General features: G+C 38.3%; 1 protein-coding gene across 7 annotated transcripts in view; it reads right to left on the reverse strand.

Moving 5' to 3' along the window:
• Positions 1-2,086: 2,086 nt before the first annotated feature.
• The window catches only part of LOC103390832 (ATP-binding cassette sub-family A member 1), a 154,402-nt gene continuing 140,245 nt past the window's right edge, over positions 2,087-16,243 (reverse strand). For all 7 annotated transcript variants that reach the window (XM_025054899.1, XM_025054866.1, XM_025054819.1 and 4 more), the window contains 2 exons: positions 9,735-9,978; positions 2,087-2,665 (listed from right to left, as the gene is read on the reverse strand). In XM_025054899.1, the coding sequence (XP_024910667.1) occupies positions 2,555-2,665; positions 9,735-9,978 (355 nt within the window). In that variant the 3' untranslated portion in view covers positions 2,087-2,554. The remainder of the gene's footprint in view (positions 2,666-9,734; positions 9,979-16,243) is intronic.

Below are 16,243 nucleotides of genomic sequence, written 5' to 3' on the forward strand. Positions count from 1 at the left end.
AACCCTGATTTTAAACAAAACAATAATTTAAGTTAGTAGTTTAAATTAACTCTCCATACTAAATACTGACAATGGTTGAAAAGAAAAGAATTTAAACACGTCATTAAGAAGGAGAACTGTGTCACATGTTGTGTAGTTGTACTGTTTGTCCTCTCTGACAAAGACACATTTATTGGAGTGTGTAGGGAGAAAAACTCACCGTGGTTCGATGTCATCTCTGGATGTAAGTCACGTGACGGATAAGCTCTAAACTGAAAAACAAAGTCTCAAAGACAAAAACTGTAGCTGTAAAAATGAAAGGGCAAGACAATAAAAACAGGTTGCACAAAGTCACCGGTCACAAAACACAGCACAACACATAAACATTCAGGCCAAAGTCACAGTAAAACTTGATTACATATTTAATTAATCATCTTGGCATTAAGCAAATACAAAGTAATATGTTATTATTCACAGTGCAGGGCAGTGTTGTGGTCATTTCTTATATCTAACCTGTGTGGAGTACTGATATTATCCCTAGAGCAGATACTAATAGGAGTTTACTCAGAAATATATATACAGACTACTAACATTTTTAAGTTTTCCCAAGATGTTGCTACAAACGTAGGCAACAACATCATCTCTTATTCAACATCATCAGAACAAATTTAAACCTCAGTATCATAAAAATAAGGATTATTTCACTTACAAGAAGATATCAAAAACACATTTTCTTCCCTGAGTTGCAAAATCAGTAACAAATCAGATACTACTGAGGCCGTACTGTCAATTAAAGCTAGTTGATGTGGTTCCAGTGCCCTCTGGGACAAACACGGTCACTGTGTAATCTGGCATTTACCCACTGACCTTTGCAGTTCTTCTGAAAGGGCAGGGTCTTTTCTTCATGCAGTTCTACAGTTGGTATATGGCGTTGAATAATCACGAGCAATCGGACTTTAACATTTTCAACCCTTTGTGTTTTAATCTCTTATTGAGATACAGAACATTTGAAGAGATGTATATTTAATCTTTAGTACACAACGCAATATAAACCTTTACTTTCAGCGAATACTAAGCCGTTTCTATCTCTTAAAATACATTTTAAAACTTAGCAGACACTGTAAAAATATTATTTCTTGGTCAAAGCACTGGCTGCCAAGAGCTCTGTATTACTTCTTTTGCTGATGACACTCAGCTCTACTTAAGTAGTACATGTGGATGCGTTACATATCCACCTGGAACCAACTAAACAAGTAAGCTGTTGACAAATTTGTTTAAAAAATTTTGGTCAAATAATCAAATTAGCAGCGTAAACAATTTGAGTAAAGCATTGTTAATTAGGTTCATAGCTGTGCAGGGATCCCATATGAAAAGAGAACAGTGTTTTGAAAAGAAAAACTGTGGACACAGATTTATAAATTGGTCCAGAATCATCTTCTAACAAAAAAAGGAGAGAAAAACAAAACAAACAAAAAAAAATAAATCACCTTTTAATGGGTCACTGGTGGCTAATAAGCTGTGGTTGGTACAGGAAGGAGATGTGCTGCTTTTACTCCAGACCAAACACGTTTGACTGGCTGACTCAGATGAAAACCGGCGCCTTTCATTAAACATCATCTACAACTGATTGGAGGCTCATTCAAAGCCAGTGCACTTGACAGAGTAGTTATTAATCATTTCTGCTCAGTCTCAATCATTCCATTGGAGTGGGGCAAATCACAGAGTGAGGCTGATGTGTGTTGTTGTCGTCTTTGTAAACATTTAGCTTTTTTGTCAATTAGATTTTTTTTTCTTCCTTTGAAATTCTTAAAAGTGGGAATATCAAAATAAAAAAACAAAATTTTTTTTTGTGGTAATTAATGCATCGTACCATGTGTGACCTGATTAGGTGAGATAAAAGGCTACGACTACTAAGGTCAGAAGGGTCAACCTAAGATTGAACTACAACTGAAAATGTAAACATTTGGTGAAAAATAATCTGAATCGGAATTTGAAAATAATTTAATAGATTTTTTGGGCAGTGGTGGCTTAGTGGTTAGGGAAGTGGACTTGGGTCCGGAAGGTTTGAGTCTACCAGCTGCCAAGTTACCACTGAGGTGCTCTGAGCAAGGCACCGTCCCCACACACTGCTCCCCGGGCGCTTAAAGCTGCCCACTGTTCACTGTGGTGATGGGTTAAAAACAGAGGTCACCTTTGGTTGTGTGCAGTGGTGTGCTGTGTCACAATGACAAGGTGTTCACTTTCCACTTCCAAAATCCTAAGGTGAATCTGTTTCTTTGGTGTGTCATGCTCTTGTATATGAAGATCAGGTGAGTGTGGAGGCTGTGTTCTCAGTTTGACGTTGTCTACCGTGATCACCTAAATGTGTAGATGCTTCAGTGTACGATCAGACCTGAAGGTGTGAAAGATCCAACTGATCATTTCTAAGTCGTCAATGATTCATTTGTTTCAACATCAATAATTCCTAATATTTATTTTCAAGTCCATTTTCAGTGCAATGTTTAAGGCTACATTATTAGACTCTATTGCACGACCCATGTTTGTGTAAACTGCTTTTAAAAACCTAAAAAAAAACCTAAAACACGGTGTTTATCGTCTTAGGCTCCTCATCTGAAGTGTCCACTGGGTTTTCATAGCTCTGGGACTCCTCTTCCCCTTGCTGGTGCCTTGCAAAATTCACAAAGACCTGGAATATCATTGAGAGAGAAAAAAGAAACACAATCAACTTATGAACAAAAGCTCCTCTGAAGCATCTGTGAATATTATACTGTTCAGCTGAAGACAATAGGATGGAGAAGAATTCGATTCCAGACCAACGGTGGTGGTCTCACATCAGGAACACCACTTTATGTTGACTGGTCAGCTAAAAAAGGAAGTCAAACTATAACTATCCGCTCTGTGATGTGCCCATTTACTGCCAAAACACACCAATCCTCAGGTGTGGATGCAAATCAGTGTGGACTTTAACGTGTTGTAAACATCTCTGCAGCTGTTCTCTGTATCTTTCAGTGAGACACAACCCATGATTTCTCTGCAGATGGAAGCATTGAAGGATTATTACTATTAATAATAATAATAATAAATCTTTACTTTTTTTACATGTAAAATAAATGTTTGAAATCTCTGGTGTAACATTGATTGAATTGCAGAATTAAAGATCAAATGTATGTTTATTTGAGCTTTAAAAATCAATGTGCTAATTTTAATTAATTTCTTAAGATTATTCAGATTTAAACCTTTAACAAATTTTAATGCATGTGGTAATATGACACACCATATCCAATATTTGAGTAAATCTTGAAAAGTGAATTGTGAGGGATGGCAGACTGATTAACAATGTTGAGGACAATGGGTTCTCCAAAGTTTTGGAGACAACTCTCACCTTAGTCTACAAACCCCTGTCAGGATGCTCAGTAATGACTAAAATCAGCCAACTCAATGTAACTCTATGGAAATCTTGAATAGGTTTTGCACATGTTATTTAAGGACTTTTAAGGATTTTTTTATTATTCACATATAGAACCAAACTTGCATTTATTTGTATTTCTGTTCCAGCAATATACAGAAAAGGGATGTTAATTAATCTATAATAATGTGATCACGATTAATTCGATCACAATCACGAAAAATTGATTGAATGTGATATATGTATATTATATATATATATATTTTTTTTTTTTCTGAGCAATGAAAGCATTTTGTTCATTAAGGTGATGTATTAAGTTTTCTAAACCCCTGTGGAAGTGGAAACATGGCCTCCTGCCAGTAATTACTCATGTAACACATTTAGTTTATCAGTTTGGCCGTAGCTCTACTTAACGCCTGACAGACCTGACAGTGAAGGTGTTAGTCCCGTCTCCCGTACGACTTCACCACAGAAGGAAAACATTCAAAAAAAGTTTTCTACTGTGTACCAATGCTATAATTCAAATTACTTTTCAATATCTTTTTTCTTTTTTCCATTTGACTTCATCAAGGACAGACTCACTTGGCACAAACACCATTTCCAAAGAAAACATTCCTGACGTTAATCCTTGGAGCAACATGGTACGACACGAATAAACACAACCGGCTGCGGCTTCTGTTGCCCACAGAGCATCTGGGGTAATTGGAGGATATTAAGCTTTTATGAGAAAATAAACAGTGGAAAATGAAAAGTTCAGGAAAGGTGACTTTTCCAGGAACTGTTCAAGGTTTAACTAAAAGAAGCAAATTCAATTAATTACAAATTTCAAAAACTCTGCAACTGGAAACAAACAGATTTTTCCTTCATGACTGAAACAACAATGAAAAACTCTATGTGCAAAATAAATAGTTGATCCAAGAGCTAGTCTTAAAATAATTCTTTAAAATAAATCATTTTAGGGATAAATAACTGCTCCTAAACCAGTGGTAATCAACTGGTGGCCCGCAGGCCAAATCGGGCAGGTCGACCTGTCTAATATGGCTCACAACTGGATTCCAAAATTAATGGATTTAAAATTGCCTTCTCCGTCTGATATTCCACTGTTGTATTTTAACTTGTTCTTAATGATTCAATGTTTTATTGTTTTATAATGCTGTGTTGTTATCTTTGTATTCACTGTAAGGTGCCCTTGGGTGACAGAAAGGCGCCTATGAAATAAAATGTATTATTATTATTATTATTAAACAGTAACGTGAGACCAAAATCTGAATTTTATTTGACTGCCTTTCGCCAAAGCTGCCTGGCCAGACATATTACGGCCCTCTGTACATTGCAAATCCGTGTTCTATATTGAAAAAGCATCAGCTGAGGAACACCTGAGCCCACAGTCTCCACAACTTCTCTTTTTCTAATATAAAACCATCAGTAATGTCGATCACGGTCAAAGTTGCCCGCACATCACATTAAAATGAAATGGGCAAACAAATCCAGACGGTCTGCCCAACTCTCCTGAGTCATCCTGAGTCATGCATTTCAAATTTAAAATAACGTCTGAATAAAAGGCTTAGTTTTCACTGTAACTTTTGGTGAGAGCCTTATTAATGCACCACAGCAACAACTCCCTCATAGTGATGCTATTTTGCTTCCCCCTGCATTTTTGCATTAAGTCGACCATCCAGCCTGACCTGAGAGTCACGCTCTGTTGCTGCTGAGCGACATTCCCCTCATAACAGATGGAAACAGCCATTAATTACATTACACAGGCAGCATTTAGGTGTTTATTTGATGGCCGTTCAGGCAGAACCGAGCCGGTGAAGGACACTGAATCACCCATTTACCTCCTTGCATCGAGTCACGGTGCAATGCAAAAAGTCATCAACATACACACGTGTCATTGCTATGGCCTGAAGGAAGAAATGACATAACTTACTGTATCTGAAAAAGTCACTTGGTATATCCTTGATGAAGTTGCTGCTGTGAGTTCATATCCCTGAACTTCGTTAGAGGTTTTTCTACACACATTTTACAGCTGCACCAATTAACTTCTGGCAGCAATGCAACTTTTGACATGTTTTTTTTTCATGCAAAGTAATGCGGGTAACACGTTAGCAATTACGCCGTGAGCATTTCAAAGCAGAGAAGTGCTTGTTGTTTTGGTCCTTACAGCATCAATGGGGCAGTGAATTAAAAGGGGAAAGTTCTCAAAAAACTATGTAGATGTGCTCCTTAATGAGAATCGAATCACGCAGTTTAATATCAGGGAGATATTAAGGCACATGAGGAGACGTCTTCACCGTCTGCAGATCAACAGGCTCAACATCCAGCAGAAATGGAGCAGCTTAATGCGGTACTATATAAAATCAGCATCATGGAATGAAAACCAATATTTTGGATTTGGATTGAATTTACTCTATTTTTCTTGATGGTAGTTAAATTTCCCAATTCCAAAATTTAAACTAGCTTAACCTGCCGTGTAATATCCACTAGTTGTCTGAAATGCTACCAAACATACAAAAAACTTCCTTAAGTTCAGTGGAAACTTAACATAAATATGAGTTTAAAGTGTCAATAATATTGACACTTTAACCTAATTGGAAAAAAAAACATATTCTCTAAGATGGAAATACATTTTGACTTTTCTATAGGGACTGGAAACTTTTTCATTTTTCTTTCTGGTCCTTTTTTTGTACGTTGGTTTGATATTTCATGCTTTATGTACGTGGGCATTAGTGTCATCTTATTTAAGTAGATGCTGGAAATTAGGAAAAAAAAGACATACTGGATATTTCATCAGAGATGACAGGTCTGACTCATGTGCTTAAATATAACCACGTGGCATTTATAATAAAGGTTGTGGCATCAGAGAATGAACAGCACGCATCAAAGAATAAGTAAGAATAGGTAAATAACTGACAGCTACTGAAATAGTACCGGAAACGTCAGTGCAAATTAAAAGAACAGAAGGGCACAGTGCATAAAAAAGTTGATATTTCAACTAATAGTGAGCATATATATATATATATATATATGTATATATATATATATATATACATATATATACATACATATATATATTAGATTTTGAATCTAAACACTGAATGATTGCTAATCAATGGCACAAAAATCTCTAAATTGATACACCGACATAGCATTTATATTTACTTCCGTAAACACCCAGTGTGATGCGACATTTTCTACTTTAAACAAAGCCAGTCAACACCAAAGTGGGATTGCACAAAAAAATGTTTTGTTCACCATGTTCAACCATCCCATGCTAGCAGAGGTGCAACAAGGTGAAAAAAATCTTTTCACATTGCTGTTGTCTGATCTACTTCTGAAAAACAGGTCAAAAAAGTTGATTTTTCCCCATAAAACGCTCCGTCTCGTCCGCAGCGTCTCCACCATCAGCGTTAGCGCCTCACCTCCCAGCTGCATGGATCAATATTAATTGTAGTGCAAGTCATGTGTTATACTATAGGTCAGGGCGCCTGTCTATAAATCACCAGCTGAAAGGTGACCGTCTGGGGCTCCACAGGTTCTCCTGCTGTCACCTCCGTGACCTCCTCCTCTGAGTATGATTTATTTACTACCTCTGATCTGGTAAATATTGACCAGAGTCGAATGTGGGGTGAGTTCACAAATAAGAAAACAAAAGATTTCAGGTTTAGAGGTAATGGTTTGTCTCAACACTACTGATCTCTGCAGCGCAAACTGAGTCCTGGAGGAGAAACATAATCTGTCTGTAAACCAGACTGGATTAAAGCATTTAGATCGTCATAAATTTCTTTCCTGTAATAGCGGAAAGCTAAGCTCCCCCTGAAGGGTTTATTTTATTTAAATAACATAGCAAAAATAGGCTTTATCTTGAATTAGCACTGTGTTGCTAATGGCAAGCTTGAAATCCCTGTAGTGGTCTTAGTGTGACATAGTTTTATTTTACACAACAAAGCTGTAGAAAAGTTGAGGAGCTAAAAAAAACCAACCCTCGGTTTCTCTCAGACTAATCTTTTCTCTATTCCGGTGGTGGTGCGGAGCCTTGACCTTTCTGGAGAGCCTCAGAGGTCATCCCCATACCCCCTCCCCACCTGGCCATCTTCTGCTGAGCTAATAACTGGCTCACCTAAACAGACACACTCACACTTGCCACTGAGTTCCTGATTGCACCGTGTCCTCAGGGGCTGTGTCAAAAAGACAGTGTGTGGCCGGGCTGGATAGTTCACCTGGGCTGCAGTAAAATATGGGCTGTGTCAAAGCGGAATTTTGTATGAGCGGGTGAATGGATAAAGAAAGCCCACCGTGATCGATACTCAGAGCTGGAGGATGAACTATGGCTACACCAAACTCTGTGTGGACCTCATTGGTCAGACTGACAGCCGGAATGGGGGAAGAAAACGTGGAGGCAGTGATAGATCTACGAATCTTATCCTGGATTGTGCAGACGGGCATTAACAGAGAGCACTTAAAATGCTGAATACATTGATTAATGACTTCATGATCTGCTAAACTGAGCTGTCACTCCGCAGAACCAGGCTGGATTATCTTAAGATCAGTTCAAGGCTAATGCAAAGCCTTAAGACAGCACTGATTTTTTAAATTAATTTTCTTTACTTGTACTACATGACAAAAATTATAATGTTCTAGTGCAACTTACATAGTCTGAAAATTCAGCCCCAAACCATTACAGAGCTGTTGTCATTCATAATGACATAATAACAGATCCTATTTTCCTCCTCTGACAGAAAGTCTTAATTTGAATGGATTACATCTTTGCCTCTTGATGTTCATGTATTCACCAGTAATGTTTGTACTGTACATACTGTACAGTACAAACATTACTGGTAAATACATGTACTAAGTCTACAATGATATATAATTTTTTTTATTACTGTTTTCACACCCACACATAGTTAGCCCTATTACATTGTCGAATACATTTGCACGATACTATATATGTATATTTCAATTGTGTACTGTGGCGTACTGTACCATTTCTTATCTATGCCCTCAGTGGTATCCTGCCTGAGTAAATCCATATCTTAATGACCTAATTATGTCTGTAGAACCCATCTATATTATGCAGAAATATAATATGACGAGTCGTTATAGCTGAGATAACTGATGTAGCCTTAAAAACGACTAAAACTACAAATCCACAAAGTACAATCGACCACAACTGCGACGTACTGTATATCAAAAAGCAACAGTAATGACAAAATAAAAAAAAGTCCTCTTTCCTTAAGGATTCAGAGTTCAGAGTTCAGGATTCAGAGTTCAGTTACTGTTGTACAGATTATCTATGTTTTCCAGTTCTAACAACAAATCCTTTTTGATTGCCATCCCTTCTGATTCTGAATGTCCAGTCTGTCCTGTTGAATTTACAGCATAAGTTTTCAGTCAGTTCATGCTGAGAATGTCTGTTCGACAAAAGCAGCACACACAGTGCAAGTCACTTGGTGCAGATTGTTAGATTCCAGACTGTCTGTCCTCCAAACATCCAATCAAATCACTCAAATTTCCAATGTAACTCTGACCCAGCTAGACAGCCTTGATGTGGCCAACTCAACATCTGATAGGTTAAAAAACACAATGTCACTGCCATTAGGCTCCCAGGGCCTGCATTACTGCTGATTCTGAAGGCCTTAGGGCAGATTTCTTTTAATCTGACAACATGTAAGGCCAAAATATAATAACCTGAATATAAGAGACTGGAAGCCATGCAACCAGAAAGAGAAAAGAAGTGAATATTCTGTATTATTTTATAATAATTCATGATAAGTATATTGAAAAATAAGTCCTGAAACTGTTTAGACGCACCAAAGATTCCATCACTCCTAAGTGAGGGTTTAAAATTTAAACCCTCACTTAGGAGTGTGATGATGTCCACTAAAGTTGGTTGATCTTCTTAGTATATAGAGAACAGTCTGTGGAAGATTAGATTAATAATAGGTAGAAGAAAATATTTTCTCAGTTTCTATCTGTACAAACTGAATACAGTTTATCTTTCTTTTTCACCAGCGCCTAATATTTACCAACACTTGAAAATGTGAAAACATACATTATAAAGTACACACTGTGAGTAAATAACTTGTGAATGTAGAGTACAGTATTTTCTTTTGAGTTGACCATTTTTTCAAATAGTAGGAGTAACCAAAATATTTTTCTAAAAAAAAAACGCTGCCATGATAATGAATTATATATCAGGTAACCTGATGAAAAACAATCTCTTTAAAAATTATTTCCCTTGGAAATATTTCAACATTATACCACAACTATGAGCCACCATAAAACTTTGTTTAGTAAAAAAAAAAAAAAAAAAAAAAAAAAAAAAAAAAAGGTTCTTTGTTCTTACCTGGTCCAGAGTGGTCTGAGACACAGAGTAATCCTCCACACCGAGCGTCTGTTGGTGGCTGATGAACTGGCTGAAGATGTTTGCCAGAGCCCCCGGTGTGTATGGCAGCTGATACTGCAGTGTGTTGTGATGCTTTTCCTTCAGGACACTTCCTGCGAACGTCTGCTCCACAAAGTCCTCCACCGGCTTTAGGGCAGGAGGAGAGCCACCCACACGCACCGTCACCGTGTAGCCATCGCCGAACCTACAGCACACACGTGGAAGTTAGCGCTCAGCTCCAGATACAAGGCGGTTCTCTGTACGGAAGGTTTGATGTAATGACATTTTTTCTACTTTATTCCATTCATTGTCTCTTTGCATTTTCAAACATCCAGTGTTTAGCTGGAGGGCAACAGTGGAAGCCATGAGTGGCAGAGAACAAAAGCAGCACATTCAAAAAAAAGTTGTTGCTAGGTGATGAATAACCCTCATCTCCCATCTTTACAACGTAAAACAACACGATTCACTGCATCTACTGTGAAAAAAACGGATGAAGATCATTATAAAAAAAAAGGTGATTTTAGAAAGTAATCACGGTAGTGCGCAAGGTTACAGCAACCACAACGACCAGCCAACTTCATGCAGCCAGCTATTAACCGTGTGAATCTAATAAATGTTTAATTCTACATTTTATTATTTTTTATCATTTGTTATGTAAAAAGGGGTCATCGGTTACTCTACTCCCACTAGCGCTAAAAAGAATTTCTTTTAGGAATAATTCAAATGTTTTGGGTAAATCTCACCAGCTCAAACGCATTTGTATTGCCTGGAGCAACAGCACGCAGCTGTCTTAAGAGATTCGGTTAACAGAGTCCGACTTTTCCCTCAGGATTTGTTGAAAACCAAACTAGAGCTAAATGTAGAATTGTGAATTTTTATGTTTTAATAAATATGGGTAAAATGAAAAGGACATAACTCACCAGACAGCTTTGATACAATTCAAATAATCCCAAAAAAAAAACCCAAATTTAAATAATCTTTAGAAAAACACATTTAATGATGATAGTACAGGACACAGGAAAAAAAAAAAAAAAAAAAAAAAAAAAAACAACCAAAACACAGTCCTAAATATGTCATCACGCTTTCTGATGAAACCACACTTGACAAAAACTTTGACGCAAAAAAGTGCTGCTGCTAATCTGCAACGCCAATTAGCACTGCATCTCCCCAGTTGTACGCCACGTGTCGGTGAGCACCAAACAGAACTAGGTGCCTTGTTATTCTGTCGTTAGCGCTCTCATGACCCATTGTTTTCTACCTAATTAATTCCCTAATGTTGGATACACCCGTGGACGTGTCCGTTGTGGTCTCGTACTAAGAGTTACATGCAACGGGAGCCATGCTCCATCCAGCCTTCACTGGCAATTAGTGATGTGGTGAATAAAGAGCACAGATCTGCACAGTCCCTAAGCTGGGAAGAGGAAAAGTGAAGCCCTCTGCTGGAGCTGTTGTGCTGGATGACAGAACCTCATGGGACCGAGGGTCCCTTTTGGAAGAGCAGATAAGCTTCAAGATACAAGAACAGAGTTTGAGAAAAATTCTTCTCCATATATAATGTTTATCAAAGTAGGTTACATAAATCCTACATTCCACAAGTCGGTGCAGTACTAATCAGGGTGAGGTGGGGGGTGAGTGATGAAGCTGTTTGTGTTCATTCAATAAGTGGAAAGATAATAGGTAATCAAACAATATTTCCTTCAGTGCTTGAAATTATTAGGACGGAAATGAAATGACTGAAAACCTGTGTGTGACAAAACAACACTCTCTGGATTCTCATTTAGGAGGAGTTGATGACACGAGGAGATAAACTTTAATCTTCACCAACGAATTCAAGCAGTTAGCACGTTTGACAGCCCTAGTAAATAAAACAAACCCATATATCATTACTGTAACTAAAGTCCTCTGCTTCACGTCCACGCAAGACACAGTGTTAAAACATCGTCTTGCAGCAATATGTCGTGTTAGGGAAATGAAAGCACCTCAAAAAAGCAGATATTTGTGTTTTTTTATTTTTTATTCTCTATAATGAAATGAACCTGTCTTCCAGCTCATTTGAAGGATCTAAGGACCGTATGTAAACTCTGATCTTCTCAGGGGCTGTACACTACAGGGGATCAAAAGCGTCCCCCGGTGGAAACTCCAAGACACATGATGTTGCACTCCTCGCAGTGAACAAAGTTTGCACTCTGTTAAGTGAACATCTGCTGGACAGCACTTCAATCCTTTTGGAATTGTTCTTCATGCTGACCTTTGTAAAGTGAAAGGAACCACTCAAAATGAAAAAAAAAATGGATGCAGTGCTAGAATAATCCTCAGAAAAAGGACTTAAAATCTTCATCTATTTCTTTTCAATTACAGAATAAGAAATTAAAGTACAATATATGAAATAAATTCATTTTTGCAGGGTTTCTGATGTCCTCTTTTACCAGCAAAGATTGAATTAAAGGATGCAAAGTGGACCACTTTACTTATCTGCCATTCATAAACTGTGAGACCTATGAAAATGCACAAAAAAAGCATCGTCTCATGTCTAAGGGTCTAAAGTTCCGAGGTGGAGAAATAAATTATGCACTTTGACCATTCCTTCATTCCTTCCTCTTGTAGTTTTCAAAATAGTCAAAATTAGAAAAAAGATCTATCACACCACCAAGTCCAGTATGGACTCTACTGGGTGGCTTTACATTGGAACTGAAATGAATGACTTGATATAAATGGTGCTGATGTATTTGTGCCCACAGAGGTTATAAGGAGGATTATAGGAGTTTAATCCGATCAGCACAGCGTCACTCCAGATCAAAACTCCTCAATCTGCTAACAGGTTTTTTACCCCCTACACTGGTCTTTAATTAAAAACCATCTCTTCTCTCGGGTGAACTCTCACAGACTCAGGAAACTGCTTTAATCCAACCCATTCACAACTCAAGCCAGAAGTTTAAGTTCAGTCGATGGTGATGATTTGAAAGTCATTGGCCACATTGACAGATTCAAAACCAAAAGACCACCACTGTAAGTGTTTATATAAATATGGGCTTTTTCAGATTAGTTTTCTGTTAACCTGATACACTGATGGTGCGTTTATAGGTCTGGGTGTGAGGAAATCAATCACACAGCTGCAGCTCATTCAAAAAGTCTGGTGCTTGACTCTTGGCCAATGCTGAAAAAAGGTGGATGATATCCCTGCACTCCTTCTTAGACCTTCACACTGGCTTCCTGTCTGTCAAAAAGATTGATTTCCAAATATTGCTCTCGGTTTATAACGCACTGAATGGGTTTAAGAGCCGGAGCACGTCCATGATTGGCTGCGTTGTTATGAAGCCCCTTCCAGACCTCTTCAGTCGTCTGAGACACGTGTGCCTTCTGTCTACAGAGACTAAATTAAACAGGCAGCAGCCGTCTGCAGCTTTTATGCCACATGGATGTGATCAAAATCTCATAGAGTCAAATCATTTTGGTAAATATCAGACCACTGAGTGTGAATATTTATGACAAAAGCCTCGGACATGAGAGCTGCGCTGTCGCTTGTTTTAATTTAATAATATAAACTAATTGCCCCTGTTGAAGTGGTTGTTTTCACTGTTATCTGTCAAAGGGCAAAGAGTGTTTTATTTTTTGAAGGCTTCCTTTAAAGGTCAATTGTGTAAAAATGAGTGACCTCTAATAGAGGAATGTAGACAAGAAAAGCAAATTAATTCATTTTTAATCTTTTTTTATAAGCATTTTAGAGGTTTGGTGATTAGTCTTATAGAGAGATGTTAATTAAAGGCTGCCTTTACATAACTTCATTGTTATGTGCAGATTACAGAAAATTCAAAGTAATATACACACACCTATGGTGGCGTATTATTTTCCTGACAGTAATAATCCATAATTGGAATACTGTGTTCCTGCACAACTGGTCTGGCACAGAAACTTTGAACTGAGAGAGAGAGAGAGAGAGAGACAGACACTATAAACACTATAGTATGACGACACTCCAACACTACTGTCAATATGACAACACACACAAACACACACACACACACACACATCAACACAGTGAACTTCAAATTAGAATTATGAGCATAATCCTCCTCTTAAGTTTAATATGTGGGTGCAGAAAATGTGCTTTATTCATTTAATTTAACCAGCATGTGCAGAAAATTAAACAAATCCAGGAAAAAGAATGATTTAGAAGAATGGATGTGTTGGTCCTGAATCTCTTTTGAACTTATTCCACCTCTTTGGTGTATTACTTTTGTTTCTTTTTAATGCAGCCACAAAGCAGCTTTAGGCAGCGCTTTGGGAAGAGAATATCCTCCTTCCATATTCATCATTTTTAGCATATCTCCATATTCACAACCAAACATCTCTTTCATCTTTGGTTCACGACTGTCTGTGTGTCCTCAAATGGAGCGCCTGTGTGGGGAAAGTGTAATTTTAGAGTCTGCGCGTGGTCGTGGCTGAAGCGCTGCGTGCTTTAAGCAGCTAATTATCCTTTAACTGGAGACTCGTGATTTAAAGTACAGCAGCAAGATTTGGCAATTTCAGTGGAGGACAACTGTGGAGAAAAAAAATTTAACGGATTGTGCTGTTGAACCCCACATCCCACCACATCAGAGATGCACACAGCAGCTGAGAACAGCATGGCCGAGCCATGTTCGTCATGTTCGTGCTGCTGCAGCTCCCTCTTCTTCATTTTCATTATTCCTGTTCAATCCTCTCCTCCACCCTGGTCTGCTGGAAAGTCGTTGTTCCGTGTAATTTAAAACAAACAACGGCCAGACATAGATAAGGCCACGACTGGCAGGAAGTAATTCTGCAGCCGTCCTTCATCTGAGGGGATTCTGGAAAGGTCACCCTCACCGCTGACAGACCTCGTATCTTGGTCCACTGGGGTGAGGGTGGACGTGGGGCAAAGGGCCACACTGTGGCTTAGGTGGTCCGATGCTTTGATCCGGCAGGAAGGCATCCAAAAAAGTTCCTGGAGGGGGGGCTCACACAGCTCCAGGCAGGAGCGACACAGTCAGAATGGAGACGGGAAGATGGATGTATGGGTTTTTATCTAGGGTGAGTCAGGTGAAGGTAAAAAAAAAAAAGTACGCTAAAACACATTTTTTGTTCGTGTTTATCTGCTAAGGGATAAACAGTAATATGTGTACAATTTTAAAACATGAAAAGCTACATTTACATGTAATCTCATTGGACACATTATCAATCTTTGAAACAGTTCGGTGGTACTGATGTTAAAATAAAAAGGGTTTTCCTGAAAATACTGAAAAGTTTAACTGAAAGTCAAAATGGAGAAACAGCATAAATCAAAATTAACACTGCTATAATAATAATATTCTTATTAATAATATTAATAACAACAACAACGGATCCAACCAATCTGTTATTGGCCTTTAGGAGTGAATCAAGGACAAAGACTGAGTGTATGCCAATGACCTTCTGCTCCTGACCTTACCATGTGACCTTAGCTTGCAGTTTGGGAAACAATATGAATCCGTATGTGCGACCCTGACTTGTCCTCAGTTTGGGCTTTATTATGATTGCTAGCATCTGTGTACCTCAAAGCTATGCAGTATAAACACAATGTCTGCCTGCTGCACTTAAATGTGATTTAACATGCACACCGTCATCTGGCTTGTAAATATTTTTACTGCAGGTCTTTCAAACATGTATACCTTGAGAAATATATAATGAAATTACTACATAAACAGCATTTTGGCAGCTAGAGAAGAACACAATGTAACTACCAAGTCCTGCATCTCAACCCAGTCTAATACAGAACACATACGTGGAATAGAGACATTTTTAGAGGCGACAGCTCTCAGGATACACCGGGTGCATATACAGTCACAGTCTACCATCTGTGTCTGTCAATGTCCTTGCCATCTTAATTACACTTCCACTGCCCAACTGTTGTAAACCTTAAAGAGACTTATTTTGTCATCTACCTCTGTCTGTGACATGCACTTAAGAGCCGTGAACCATTTTGTTATGGCACACCTGCAAAGCTGATGCCGACGGCAGTTTATTGGACTTTCGACGTCCATTTTGATCCACACTTTTTCGATGGTGCTCTTGTAAAAACTCTCCTTTGCTACTAGACCCATTAACGTAATACATTTAAGGCACTTCAGCCTCTACTTTTATATCATGACGCGCTTAAGGCAAGTAGGGGAAAAAAAATAAGACGGTGGGCTGTGGTGTGTACTTACTCAGAGTACTCTATGATTGAGGGAGTGTGAATGATATGAATCAGGGGGGAAACATCCAGCCACAGCGAGTGGATGGCCTTCCAAAATGACAAGATTACAGGGGAGCTTTTGAAGCTGCCTTTATTGGTTCCTTCAGTTCACTTTTTTATTCCTTATTCCTTTGCTAGTCTGTCACTTTGGCATAAATGTGTTGAAGCGTGAATGATTAGGGCGGCTCACTATCAGGACAGGTAAGTGGGATATATTTAACAATCATAAAGGAGGATAATA

The sequence above is a fragment of the Cynoglossus semilaevis genome, chromosome 1 (genome assembly GCF_000523025.1).
Source record: "Cynoglossus semilaevis isolate Cse_v1.0 chromosome 1, Cse_v1.0, whole genome shotgun sequence".
Taxonomy (NCBI): domain Eukaryota; kingdom Metazoa; phylum Chordata; class Actinopteri; order Pleuronectiformes; family Cynoglossidae; genus Cynoglossus; species Cynoglossus semilaevis.